The sequence below is a fragment of the Silurus meridionalis genome, chromosome 21 (genome assembly GCF_014805685.1).
Source record: "Silurus meridionalis isolate SWU-2019-XX chromosome 21, ASM1480568v1, whole genome shotgun sequence".
NCBI lineage: Eukaryota > Metazoa > Chordata > Actinopteri > Siluriformes > Siluridae > Silurus > Silurus meridionalis.
Window position 1 is genome coordinate 9,679,012 of NC_060904.1, and position 15,447 is coordinate 9,694,458.

At 35.3% G+C, this 15,447-nt stretch overlaps 1 protein-coding gene across 3 annotated transcripts in view; it reads right to left on the reverse strand.

The window, feature by feature from the left end:
• Positions 1–15,447, reverse strand: part of LOC124403767 (dnaJ homolog subfamily C member 13-like) — a 97,557-nt gene that overhangs the window by 45,411 nt on the left and 36,699 nt on the right. For 2 of the 3 annotated variants that reach the window (XM_046877512.1, XM_046877510.1), the window contains exons 12-25: positions 14,854–15,023; positions 13,365–13,464; positions 11,997–12,104; positions 11,680–11,835; positions 7,200–7,256; positions 7,007–7,128; positions 6,794–6,869; positions 6,512–6,607; positions 6,286–6,426; positions 3,691–3,708; positions 3,386–3,468; positions 1,912–2,065; positions 343–446; positions 80–239 (exon numbers count right to left, since the gene is read on the reverse strand). In XM_046877512.1, the coding sequence (XP_046733468.1) occupies positions 80–239; positions 343–446; positions 1,912–2,065; positions 3,386–3,468; positions 3,691–3,708; positions 6,286–6,426; positions 6,512–6,607; positions 6,794–6,869; positions 7,007–7,128; positions 7,200–7,256; positions 11,680–11,835; positions 11,997–12,104; positions 13,365–13,464; positions 14,854–15,023 (1,545 nt within the window). The remainder of the gene's footprint in view (positions 1–79; positions 240–342; positions 447–1,911; positions 2,066–3,385; positions 3,469–3,690; positions 3,709–6,285; positions 6,427–6,511; positions 6,608–6,793; positions 6,870–7,006; positions 7,129–7,199; positions 7,257–11,679; positions 11,836–11,996; positions 12,105–13,364; positions 13,465–14,853; positions 15,024–15,447) is intronic. The other variant, XM_046877511.1, reaches the window with a different exon arrangement.

Genomic DNA, 15,447 nt, shown 5'->3' on the forward strand with positions numbered 1-15,447 from the left:
ATGATATACAATAATCTTACACTAACAAAAATTGAACATTAACTGATTTATTTGACCAATTAGAAATAAAAGAACTAACCCTATCCAACATGCCCACAATGTATTTGGTGTCGGTGAAAGGGCCGATTTCTTCACAGCATTTGCCATATACAATGGTCAGAGCCTGCAGGCATAAACACTTCATTGCCACCTTCGGTGTTAATAGGAAACGATGATATAGTTCATTAAAGAACTCATACCTGTAAATAAAATTAAGGCAAAAAGAAAGAAGCAAAGAAGTATTATTTAAATCCCAAAGTGGAAAGAGAAAAAAATAACAAAAGTGTGTTCAATTATATTTACGATCTCTTGATGGCACCAGACTCCTCAGTCTCGTCCTCCTCCAGCAGAAGGCGTAGATAATAGTCCCCAATTTTTATTTCATCAGAAAGACAATCATACTTCACCTACGAGCAGAAACACAAACACACTAACTGACCATATGTTCTGAACAGAAATGCTGCAAATAAACCCAACTAAAAGTAATGGATAAGAAGTTTAGCCACATTTTAGAAAAAAAGTAACAAAACAGTGCCAATTATGACTCTTAAAATAAGTGAATTGTAAATAAAATTATTTGTTACACAGTGAACATGAGCCTCTACAGTGGAAAAACCTCTGTAAAGTTGATCATTCTACAGACTAGGATCTTTGCTTCCCATTGCTCATTCTAAATTCTGGATATTGTTTTGGGCCACTCTAGTTTGCAGAAGCACATTTAACACATTTAACTGTATGTTTAAAACTGTCTCAAGTCTCTTAAAGGCTCTAAGTCTTTTAAAACTAAAAAATTAATGGTGTATTACGAGTGTTTGTGCAGATTCATTAAATGTAATCTTAAGTCAATTATATATATGATATAAGATTTGCTTTAGCTTATAATAACAAGGTCCTTATAAAATGTGTTTATATTTTTTTAATTTCATAAATATCATACCAAGGTCTGGTCTGAATTATAATCTATTGCCTCTGAAAAAGCTGATGTTTTAGCAGTTTGTTGGTCTGGAGCATTCAGGAGTGTGTTAATAGAGGAAAGGTGGGAGGTAAGGGGAAGAAGCAATTTCTGTTACCCATCAATCTGGGAAGAGTTATAAGGCAATTTAAAAACAATTTAAAGTCTATCAAATGTGCAATGCTAAAAACAATGCAAAAAACAAAACAAACAAACAATAAAACAATTCTACAGGCTTCAGTTAGCATGTTAAATGTTACATTTCCTGTCAGTTCAATTAGAAAAAGATTGAACAAGTATGGAAGTTTGGAAGGGTTGCCAGGAGAAAGCCTCCATCTCTAAAAAGAACATAGCAGCACAACAGGAACAATGTCCTTTGGACAGATAAGTCCAAAAAGAAAATGTTTGGCCATAATGCACAGCATCACATTTATCAAAATCAAACTGACAGCATATTACCACAAACATCTTATACTAACTGTCAAGCAAAGTGGTGGAGACATGAAGATTTGGGCTTGTTTAGCAGCCACAGGATCTGAGTACCTTGTTGTCAATGAGTTGGCCATTAACTCCTCTGTATACCCAAGTATTTTAAAGTCAAATGTGAGGCCTTCTGATAGATAGCTAAAGCCTAACTGAAAGTGGGTCATGCTATAGTACAATGATTGCAAGCATACAGCAGCAAATCTAGCAGAATGGAAAAGAACCGAACGCCCCAGTCAGTGTCTAGATCTCAACCCAACCAAAATGCTGTAGCAGGACCTTAAAAAAGATCTAATAAGACGTGGTAAGTCCTGACACAAACTAGATTATTATTATATGTTATAATATGTAAAACCATAGAATCAAGTGGTTGTACTTTCATTTTCACAAAACTGTATTTTGCTACTTTATACAAAAAAAACCCCAAAAACCCACACCTCAAACTCTTGATGGTTCCAGGAAATCACACTGGCACTCCCCAGCTCTCGGTCTACACTGAAGGAGCGCATCTCTCCCTCCAGAGCATCACGGAGCTCCTCACGAGTCTTCAGGTTCCAGATGAGATTTGACTTTGCATGATCCATATGAAATCTGCAGAGAGCATCACCCACATACACACATACATTTTAATTCAATTTATGATAAGCAGTCATATCAATAGATTGCAGTGACCCAGCTCTGTTGACAGTTATACATGCCCATGCACACTGGCTCCACCATGTTTGACAAATGATGCTATATGATTTGGATCATAAGCCATTCCTTTCCTTTTCCCTACACTTCTCTTCAAATCATTCTCTCTGTTCTTGATAGATCCAAGTTGATTGTACACTATAACTACCATTATAATATTGTTCCTGACTTGATGTTCTTGGCTAGATGTTGTAAAGTGTTTTTTTTTCACCAAAATAAAGAATTTTACAAACCCGATTCCAAAAAAGGTGGGACACTGTACAAATTGTAAATAAAAACAGAATGCAATGATGTGGAAGTTTCAAATTTCAATATTCTATTCAGAATACAACATAAGTTGATTTTAAATTTCATGGCATCAACACATCTCAAAAAAGTTGGGACAAGGCCATGTTTTTCACTGTGTGGCATCCCCTCTTCTTTTTATAACAGTCTGCAAACATCTGGGGACTGAGGAGACAAGTTGCTCAAGTTTAGGAATAGGAATGTTGTCCCATTCTTGTCTAATACAGGCTTCTAGTTGCTCAACTGTCTTAGGTCTTCTTTGTTGCATCTTCCTCATTATGATGCGCCAAATGTTTTCTATGGATGAAAGATCTGGACTGCAGGCTGGCCATTTCAGTACCCGGATCCTTCTTTTACGCAGCCATGATGTTGTAATTGATGCAGTATGTGGTCTGGCATTGTCATGTTGGAAAATGCAAGGTCTTCCCTGAAAGAGACGACGTCTGGATGAGAGCATATGTTGTTCTAGAACTTGGATGTACCTTTCAGCATTGATGGTGCCTTTCCAGATGGGTAAGCTGCCCATGCCACACACACATATGCAACCCTATACCATCAGAGATGCAGGCTTCTGAACTGAGTGCTGATAACAACTTGGGTTGTCTTTATCCTCTTTAGTCCAGATGATATGGCGTCCCATTTTTCCAAAAAGAACTTCAAATTTTGATTCGTCTGACCACAGAACAGTTTTCCACTTTGCCACAGTCCATTTTAAATGAGCCTTGGCCCAGGGAAAACGCCTGTGCTTCTGGATCATGCTTAGATATGGCTTCTTTTTTGACCTATAGAGTTTTAGCCGGCAATAATATATATATATATATATATATATATATATATATATATATATATATATATATATATATATATATAAAATGTAGACTAAAATCTGATATACGTCAAATTACACAAATAAAATAGTATGTAAATATATACTTGTAGTAGAAGAGCTCCCAATTTGCCTCTATCTTGATCCGCTGTCTTCTTTTCCTCAAGACAACAGGTTTTTGGTTTGGGTTCTGCAAAAAAAAAACATGCAATATTTCACTAAGAAAAGAACTAGGCACAGTAACATGGGGACAATATATTGTAAACATTAATGAGATTAAGCTACTTACAAACATTTTAAAACTGTCAACTATGAAGCTCATATTAAAAAGTAAAGCATGTATTTGCACAAAAAACAGAGTAAAAATATGATTTAATAAAAAGAATGTCACTACAATGTGTTATATACTCACCAGATTATTCCTGTCCTGCTACATTCATTCACATGCCACAACCACAGTAAGGGGTAGGAAGAGCAGACAGGGCAGAAATAACAGAAATATTATTGATACTGTGGTCATTCAGTCACAATTCATATGGTGTCTCTGACTGCTAAAAATAAATAATTTTTTTTTAAAAATCATTAAATCCAAATGTGCATTTATTCTAATGTAAGGCTGTGAAAAAATATATATTTACATGTCTTCAGAAAAGTGAAAAAAAAAGGTAAGGCTGAATGTTAATAGTTAAAACATAAATGGTGTCCAACTAATTTGGTCGTATTTTAAATAGCATGGAAGGGGAGACTCCTGATTAATAGAAAAACTCTCAGTGCTGCAAGATCGACATATCTTTTTACCCTCATAGAAATTATCAAACATAATCCTAGATTTTTATTCAATACTGCACCAAAATTAAATAGAAATAGAAGCTAGCATGCACACCATCATTCGGAAGGAGTGTTACTTCAAAAAGATAATTCGAGAAGCAATCAAACCTCTAACATGAAGTTATTTCCTTACACCCGTTATGTACCTAAATTGTTCAAACGGGTAGTTATCAAACCCCTTCTTAAAAAAAAAAAAAAAAAAAAAAAAAAACCTTTCCAAAAAAAAGTTGGAGCACAGCAGTAATGCTAATATTATGCTTATTTAAACCTCATCATAGCACAAAGACAGTAGTGGTTAAAGTATGATCTGCTACAGGCATATGATCAGGGCTATTGTCTCCTTGCTTTTGTTGCTTGACCTTAGTGAAAAAACACCATGATCCATCAATAATTTTGACACCACTGATCATAATATGCTCTTTAATATACCGTATTTTCCGGACTATAAGCCGCTACATCCCCCCCCGCTTTAAACCGCGCGGCTTAAACAATGAAGTGGCTAATTTATGGATTTTTCGGGGTTTTTCCCGGTTTCACAAGCTTCAAGCCAAAACAATGAGCCCCATAACATTAGACCAATGAAATTGCCGAACGGGTTAAGGTGAACCAATGAAACTCTTTATAGCAAATCGGGCCGCACCACATCATAAATATGGATGATGTTCCTCTGACGTTTGACCTGCCACTCACTCGGACTGTCAACAGGAAAGGTGAAGCATTTGTCATGCTAAAAACAACCGGGCATAAAAAAAAAACGCACTTCACCTGTGTTCTGAGCTGCAGGCATCGGGAAAGAAGCTTCCACCGGTGGTGATTTTTAAACGCACAACGTTGCCAAAAGATAAACTCCCGAGAGAAATTGTTGTGAAAGGAAGGAGAAAGACAGTGAACAATCACTTTCTTTGTAGGCTACTGTTTAGATACAAGCTGTGTAACAGGCACTGTCTTTCGTTAAAGCCTGTGTAAAGTTCATTAGTTTCAATGTAGACACCAAAATAAAAATCTGTCAAATTCAGTGGGTGCGGTTTATATTTGGGTGCACTTAATAGTCCAGAAATTACGGTACTAGGAAACTTTGCAGTCAAGGCAACAGCTTTCTCCTAGGGAAAGTACTGTCTTCACTGATCATTATTAGTTTGTGGAAATGGTGAATTCTCTACACTTACTGAAGTAATGATTGGCATTCCCGCAAGAATCTGTCTTAGGCCCACTGCTTTTTTCTTTGAATATGCTACCTCTATGTGAAATTATTCAGAAACATGGTATTAGCTACCATTGTTATGCTGAAGAAAAACAGTTGTATGAGAACCATCTGCTTAATAATGGTAAGGAATGTAAAAATGACATTAGACAATGGATGCATGTTAACCTTCTTCTGAAAAGTTCTAAAAAACACAAAAGAATAAGTAGAACACAGAAGTAGAAACACATGCAGGTAGAAAAAACGGTTTCTGATTTCAAAGTATCTCTGGATGGTCTTTCTCTCTTACCATTTGCAACAGAAAAAGGCCATGGTGTGCTTATGGACTCGTCTTTTCTTTGAAGCTCATGTATAATATTACTAAAATTGCCTTCTTTCATCTCAGAAATGTTGTTAAATGATGCATGATGCTTATGACCACATCACCCCTATCGTATCCACTCTACATTGGATCACAATCAAATTTCGCATTGATTATAAAATACTATAACTAACATATACAGCAGTGAATAAAATCGCGCTACAGTACCCGAGCGAACGTTTGGTCAATTATGATCTGTTACACTTACTTCGATCAATTGGTGCAGGCTATTTGTTGGTATCTGGTGGGCCGTCTTATATCTCATTAAATCCCTCACACGTGTTACCTTGTAGTACTTCCTTTTAGGCATGCTAGTCTTGCTGGAGTACTTGCACCATGATAATACTGCAGTGTCCTTAACTTTTATGTAACAATATGACATCTAATAAAGCACATTTCTGTCTCTCCCTGTGTGACTAAACTATGATGCTAAACTACATATGCATATTTTTTTCTGCAAAGCTGCTTTAAGATAACATCCATTGTTAAAAATTTGAAAACGATTTGAAAATGAATCATTCAATAACAATATGCACACTCATTGCTTTCCTATCTTTTTTAGGTTCTTTAAAGAGGTCCTTTTTCTGGCTTGTTAAGCTCTTTTGCACTTTGCTCACCTCCTTCTGTGCAATGCCCATCTTGTCTCTCCAGTGCATAAGGACCACTTCAGCCTTTTCTTTAGCAAACTTCTCCACCTCTTTGGCAGCCTTGCCCGCAATTCGCTGCCACTCTGGAACCTTATTTCGTCCAAACTGGTCCTGCACAGATAGAAAAATAGAATGTGATTTATATTTGGTCATATAAACATTACTTACAGTGAACCAATCAAAGTATTAAAGTTACAGAAGCAATCTTGAGGTTGTCACGGATGTCCATTCTGTCCACATCCTTTTCAGGCACAGGTTCAGAACTGTCCAAGTATGCCAGGAGTCCAGTTGGCTGTAAAGGAGAGGGTAAATAAATAGAAAAAAAGTCAAAAAAAAAAGAAACCAATAAATAATGTCCCAAAGATCTATATTGTCACAAACATTAGCAGTATAAATATAAACCTAATGAAAGATTTTTACTACAATATAAATAAATAAAACTCCTTAATACAAAATCATTAAACGTGTGCAATTTCACCAAGATTCTTTTGAGAAGGTTCATAGCAACAGGATTCTCAGCTGTCCATAAGCCCACGAGGTGGCGACTCAGCTGCCTACAAGCAACACGTGAAAAAATTTTCCACTGTATTTATTTAAATATCACAAGGCACAATAAGATCATCATAAATGGAGACATGTGCAAGGCTTTACAAGGATCCATAACATGGTACTTATATGGGCATTTGATTACCTGTTTGTAAGCATCCTCTGATCAGCGCTGACTGTAAACAAAGATGTGTGTAGATGTCTGGGTAAAGCACCTTCACTTAATGCTAAGTCCTGCATCTTTGTAGCTATCTCCTTATCACCTTCCTAAACACAAAGACACATATATAAATTGTTCACACAGAATACAATAAAACTACAAATTAATGGAACCTCACCTCAATAATGGCTTTCATAACCAGACCTGCACCCTTTACTATAGCCATAGAGGGATGCTGCAGAGAAAAAAAATAAATCAGTGTAAATATAGATCAAAAAGTATATACTTGTAGACTTGTATGCCAACCTATACGGTCATGTCTCTGACACCTGACCACAACTGTAAAAGATGTCTTTGTATGCTTTATAGCATTCTAGTTTCCCTTTACTGGAAGTTAGACTCAAACCTGCTACCGCATGATAATGACCCTGTGCACAAAGAAAGGCACATAAAGACATGGTTACACAAGGTTGGTATAGAAGAAATCAACTGAATTACACAAAGGCCTGATGAAAATCCTTAGAAACACCTTAGTGTTGGGAGAAACAGAACAGCAGCTATGTGTCAGGCTTACTTAACTGACAGTGCCTAACCAAGGCAAAGTTTTGGCTGAAAAGGTGAATTCCCACAGCCACAATGCAAAATCTAAAGGAAAGACTTCCCAGAAGACTGAAGGTTTATTTACCAGCAAAGATGGATAAAATCTAGAAAACAATTGTTCAACAAAGACATACAAACAAGTACATTTGTATGAACTACAATACAATTGTTTGTCATTTTTGCCTCTGTACACCACAGTGGATTTCAAATAAAATAATTACAAGTGACTGAAAAGGACATTTTAAGCTTTGATTCAACAAATTCAATATAAACACTGCATTAACCAGAGGTACAGCCATTTACCACAGTCCCACCAGTTTCAGGCACAAAAGAGCAACATGGAAACTGAAAAGCAGATTTCATGACCAGGTATAATCTGCTTGATTAATATCGTGCCTGTTCCCCAAGATAAACAAAAATGTAGGAATTTTATGGAACTTTTTAAAAAACCTTATTAATTTAAAATGAGATACATGTTAAACTTTGATAAATAAAGTTAATGCACAGCCAGTACATTTGACCTTTAATTATGGGCAGTATTCTAAATTCCCTGTGGAATTTGCAAAACCTGACATTTAATAGAGAAAGTATTAATTGTCAAAGACTTTAATATATATTTTGATATTTGGAAGACTTATTGAGAACAGCAGCTCTGTCCATTCTAGATTCAATATGGATTTATCAAAACATAATAGGACTCACTCATAACGGTAAACACACACACTTTTTTTTTTATATTAACATTGTGAACAAAACAGTCCAAAGCTATTTAAGATCAATTATCTCCATTAAATTACACCCAAGTCATAATTAGAGATTGACCCATTTTACTTATATATAGCTAAGTTGGATCGTACCTGCCAATAACAGATTAATCAACCAGTAGTTATCATAATATATATATATATATATATATATATATATATATATATATATATATATATATATATATATATATATATATATAAAATTAATTAGAATAACTAAATATAATATAACGCTCTCCATGCATCGTGCTCTATCCAGACAGCATGCACTTTTTGGGCAGTATGCAGACTCGTGTTTAAAAAAAAAAAAGGAAGAAATAAAACAGCATGTAGCATGAGTGATTTGCCTCTAAAGGCCACTCTGGATATGACAGCGGACCTTTTCAGCCACTCCCAACACCCAGAAAAACTATTGGTTCACAACAACTACAGCACTAATCTCCAAGAAATATTGATTTTGATTGGATCACTGTCGGATGACACCACAGAACTTAAACAGCCTTAAACACAAAAATTGTCACTTTGTTATAACAATTGCATATGCAGCTTAAAACAGACCATTTGAAAATTTGAATATAAATAACATAACTAAACTGTTAATATTACAAACAGCTTGTAACCTCTTCTAGAAAATTTATAAATTCTCTTAGTACTGGTTATGTACCTAAATCATAATTAAAAAACCTGAACTCAACCTCTGTCAGCTGTTCAAATTATAGGCCAATATAAACCTCCCTTTTATCTCTAATGTTCTAGAATTGTATAGCAATTATGGTCATACCCACAAACGACATTCAGCAAATGTGTCAGTCAGAATTTAAACCTCATCATTGGTTAGATTTAATGCTGACCTCTGATCAGTGTTGTCTCTTTGCTTGAGCTTTCAACACCACTGATCACACTGTTCTCCATAATAAGAGGCGTTAAGGGAACTGCCTTGGGCTAAGGTCTTATTTGATTGATTGTCATTTTATACACATATATATCTACATTTGTAGATATAAATAGCAACTTCTGTAATATAATTTCCCTAGACTGTTGGTTAATTAACTCAGTTTATTTGAAAAGACTCTAATGTTTTTCTTAGCACACCAAACTATTAATAAAATAAAAAGGGAAAAAAAAAGTACAAATAAGGCAAATTATGGTGGAAAATAAGTATTTGGTCACCTACAAAAAAGCAAGATTTCTGGTTCTCACAGACCTGTAACACCTTCTTTAAGAGGCTCCTCTGTCCTCCACTTGTTACCTGTGTATTAATGGTACTTGTGTGAAATCATTATCAGTATAAAAGTCACCTGTCCACAACCTCAAACAGTGTGAAGAAATCAACTGTGTGAGCAATTATTAGAAAATGGAAGACATACAAGACCACTGATAATCTCCCTCGATCTGGGGCTCCACCCAATCTCACCCTGTGGGGTCAAAATGATCACAAGAATGGTGAGCAAAAATCCCAGAACCACACGGAGGGACCTAGTGAATGACCTGCAGAGAGCTGGGACCAAAGAAACAAAGGCTACCATCAGTAACACACTACGCCACCAGGGACTCAAATCCTGCAGTGCCAGACGTGTCCCCCTGCTTAAGCCAGTACATGTCTGAAGTTTGCTAGAGAGCATTTGGATGATCCAGAAGAGGATTGGGAGAATGTCATATGGTCAGATGAAACCAAAATAGAACTTTTTGGTTAAAACTCAACTTGTCTTGTTTGAAGGAGAAGGAATGCTGAGTTGCATCTAAAGAACACCATACCTACTGTGAAGCAAGGGGGTGGAAACATCATGCTTTGGGGCTGTTTTTCTGCAAAGGGACCAGGATGATTGATCCGTGTAAATGAAAGAATGAATGGGGCCATGTATCGTGAGATTTTGAGTGAAAACCTCCTTCCATCAGCAAGGGCATTGAAAATGAAACGTGGCTGGGTCTTTCAGCATGACAATGATTCCAAACACACCACCTGGGCAACAAAGGAGTGGCTTCGCAAGAAGCACTGAAGGTCCTGGAGTGGCCTAGCCAGTCTCCAGATCTCAACCCCATAGAAAATCTTTGGAGGGAGTTGAAAATCTGTGTTGCCCAGTGACAGCCCCAAAACATCACTGCTCTAGAGATCTGCATGGAGGAATGGGCCAAACTACCAGCAACAGTGTGTAAAAACCTTGTGGAGACTTACAGAAAACATTTGATCTCTGTCATTGCCAACAAAGGGTATATAACAAAGTATTGAGATGAACTTTTGTTATTGACAAAATACTTATTTTCCACTATAAATTTGCAAATAAATTCTTAAAAAATCAGATAATGTGATTTTCTGGATTTTTCTCTCTCATTTTGTCTCTCATAGCTGAAGTGTACCTATGATGAAAATTACAGGCCTCTCTCATCTTTTTAAGTGGGAGAACTTGCACAAATGGTGGCTTACTAAAAACTTTTTTTGCCCCAATGTATTTTAGAGTAATCACTGTGCAGCTTGTATAACAGTATAGATTTACTGTACTAAAAACTGCTTAACATGCAGGCATTATTGTCAAAATAGCTAGCAACAAAATTATTTACATTCTCCTAATTTCATTTTTCTTGTATGGCTATTGCCATCATAAGACCAAAAAACTACCTGCAAATTATATTTATGTGTATAGTATATATAATTAAATGTTAATTATGTGTGTGTATATTATATATATATATATATACACACACACACACACACACACACACACACACACACACACACACACACACACAATTAACATTTAATTATATATACTTAACATTTAGGAATGTGTAAAGGATATTATACAGTGTATGCTTATTAACATTATTTGTTTGGATGCTGTTACCCCAGACTCTCAGGTTCATTGACTGTGAAATGACTGGCCGCTTTATGGCCCAGGGTGGCCTCATTTCTGTGTTACCTTTTGCCTCTTTCTTTCATTAATGCGATCAGTGGTGATAGCCCAAATGAGAATGGACTCACTGTTAAGTTTGGTTATTTCATGGATTTATCCTGATATTGTCTGAGAGAGTTTTTGCTTACAAGCATTACCAGTGGCTTGTTCGTTGTGGGTAAAGTATTCCAAGAGAAGATTTGCAGCCTTTAGTGATGGCCAATTACTTTTAATACAGTTTACACAACAGGTTTGTTGAGAAGAAAAGAAAATACTGTTCAAAAATTAATGTACCAAAAAGTGTTACGGTCCACAAACATTTGGCATCTTTTCTGTCAAACAAAAATTTTAAGCATATTGTTTGGTTTAGAACATTTTACAGTGTGTATGCTGAAACTCTGACCTGGAAGAGTTTGAAAAGTGTGCGTCCGTTTGAGGCCACCATCTCCAGCAGCATATCAAACTGCTGACTTTCACTTGTTTCACTGTAAGGTGCACAAAGGGCAAAGGTCAAGAAATCTAGAAGTGCACTTATCACTAAAGCACCTGTACCATGGTCCTGAAAACAGAAAAGAAATGGAAACAATGTTAGACTGCTGAACATAAAGTTAGAACTATGCATATTACATTATTTTAGCCAACCCGTCTGTTTTGATTTTTTTTATTTAATCATGTTTGTTTTGAATCATGTTATATTAGCAAGTTTAAATAGCAGTGTACCACATTACTGATGAATTTCTCCAAAAGGCTCTCCAGAAACTTTTTGGATGATAAAAGAGAGGCTTTGTTCAGCTGCTCCTGCCTCAAATCATAGTCATCGTGCATTGGCTGTAACAGCAACAACACAAACTATTAATATGCTTTCAAAAAATGCATGAATAAAATGAGATATATATTCAACATCCACTTTATTAGAAAGACCTGTAATATTCTGGTTGATACACAGTGTGTAGATGATAATCAGGAGCTTCAGTTTTTAAAAAAAAAAATTCTTTCTGTGACTTTCCATGGTGTTATCGATCACATAATTACTTGCAAAGTTATGTACAGAAGACATTTATAGTCTATTTGCATTCCAAAAATCACATTCACTGGTGCAAAAAAAAATCTGTGGTCCAATGCCACCTTCATGCTTTCTAAATGACTGACCAAAAGTTTACTGACCTGGATTATCCCTGATTAGCTCTGCTCTCATAAACAAGTGTTAAACCAGTCATTTAATGCAGTGGTCCCCAACATTTTTGCGCCACGGACCGGATTAATGTCATAAAATATTTTTAAGGTAACAAAATAAAATAATACGACCGGCATAAAAACTGGTATTTTCTAAATTTAATAATAAATGTGAATCCACGTTTTGTTTTTTGTTTATTTTGCTAGCTTGGGGGTTTGACTTTAGCGGTAATGTATTATGTGTTAGCGGTCGGAGCAGCCCCTTTAAGAAGGTAGTGGATGTAGGTGAAACGTGACCGAGGCATCATGACATGCATCAAGAGTGAGTCATAGACAGATGTGGCAGAGAGAATCCGGTAATTTTCCAAAATAAAACCGTTTAGAATCAGAAAATAAATAAAACAGAAATAATGTAAGTTATGTATTCTTTCTGTGCGGCCCGGTACCAATTGACCCACAGACCTGTGCCAGTCCGTGGCCCGGGGACCACTGATTTAATGGACAGAATGAAAATTCAACAAATGCTTAATTTCCTCTTCATAGAGCAAACGGTAAACAGATTCAAAACACGTCCTTGACCCACAACCAAAAATGCTGAATGCTCAATTTAAAGACGATTACCAAAAAAACAAAACAAAAAAAAGGAGGACAGGTTCAGTTGCAGCTCGCACCATTGTCAAGATGTTTTTTGCTTCCACCATTCAATATGTATGAAGTAGTATAAAGACTAATTAGCTAAAATAATTATAATTTTTTTTTCCCCTATTCTGACATTTTATGTGAACAGCAGCTAAAGCTTTTGACATATGTCTGGATGATTCCATGCTGCCACATGAATGGCTGATGTGATAAATGCTTTGAATGAATAAGCTGTTGAACAAAGTGTATAACAAAGAGCTTACAGGCACCACTTACACACATAAGAGCACAGAGCATGTCAATAGCAGCATGTGTCACACCATTATTGTTCTTCTTCAATGCTTTAACAGTCTTCACACCCAATCTCTCCCTAAACCTGAAAAACACACATTCAAACCTGTTAACATTTTTTTTTAAAGCATAGAACTAAGTACACCGGATCTAAAAAATGCTACAAAAAAGGACCATTAACAAATATTTGTAAAAAAGTGCATATTACTTAACACATCAATGACAAGAGTGTGTCTAGAACAAAAGAAGAAATAAAAAGTAGAGACAAAGTATAAAAAAAAACCAAAAAGATAATATGGATGAAAAAAGTTCCCCAAGAGCACATTTAACGACAGTTCAGCCAAAGACAGTACATACAACTTTAGGCAGTGGGCTATTTACTACCTACCCCGTGCACTATAATAGATCTGTTACAGCATGCGCATATATATATACATATATACATATATACACACACACACACACACACACACACACACACACACACAGACACACACATACATACACACACACCGTAATTTCCAGACTATTAAGCGCACCCAATTATAAGCTGCACCCACTGAATTTTACAAAGATTTTTTATTTTGAACATAAATACGCCGCACCTGTCTATAAGCCGCAGGTGTCTCTATTAAAACTAATGAACTTTACACAGGCTTTAACGAAAGACAGTGTCTGTTACATGGCTTGTATCTAAACAGTAGCCTACCAAAAAACTCTTTGTTTACTGTCTTCCTCTTTCCTTTCACAACTATTTCTCTCAGGAGTTTTTCTTTTTTCATCGTTGTGCGTTTAAAAATCGCCATCGGTGATGGTTTTAGCAACACCTGAACCCGTTCTGAAATTTCATTGGTCTAATGTTATGGGGTTCAGTTTGTGAATCCACGTTTTGTTCTCTAATTTTGATCGCCTGTGTATGTATGTATATTATTATATATATATATATATATATATATATATATATATATATATATATATATATATATATATATATATGGATCCATATTTTATATATATATATATATATATATATATATATATATATATATATATATAATATACATACATACACAGGCGATCAAAATTAGAGAACAATTTATAAACAATTGAACAATTCTGAAATAATGTCATCTTCACTGCTCAACAGTTGAAGGAGTTTTTGTCCTGTCTATACCATGCTACCAGAACACCTTTTCCACAAAATAACTAAAGCATTTCCAAAAAAAACCCATTATTTTCCAGAAAATATAATTTATATATACACATACACATACACACACATAATATACACATATATACATACACACAAACTTTTATATAGTTATTATAAATATCTATTTTATTATATATTTACATTTTATAATATCTATTGTCTAATAAACAATTCTTTTTTTATTCATATTATTGCTATTATTATTATTATTATTATTATTATTATTATTATTATTATTATAGTTGTGGTAGTTTAGAATACTTAGGAAGCTGTGTAAAGGCTTGAAAGCCAGCTTTAGAGGCCACAAGTCGTCTGATGGCCTGGAATTGGGCCTCTAGTTCAGCATTGGGTCCACCCAGCTCAGCATCCTGGGAAAGTAGTGCCAAAATGGCATTGTTGATCAGTTTCTCTTTGTTCTCTGAAAAAAGGCCCTGCAAATAAGGAGATGCACAAATATATACATTTATACAGTTAACAAATAAGACATGCAAACTAAACATGAATCATTGTATAAAATAGTTTTCTTTAAAAAAAAATTCAGCAATCAGTGACTTTCATGTAGACAACAAGTCCATTATTTCGAAATGAAAAAAAAAGAGAAATTAAATTTAAATGTTCTAATAAACAGGAGTCACTGTTTGCTTGCCCACAAGATCATTTGAACTGAGACTTTTTTTAATCAACCTTCCCACTATGAAATGCAGGTCTCTGTGGTTCAGGTCGACAAATCATTCAGTCATGTCATAAACTTTCTTCAAAATGAATGAATAAACTGGCCTAAATCAAAGTTAAGTGCAATCTGTACAATTTGTCTGTAATTGAAGTCACATGACATTAAACAGCATGCATGCAATT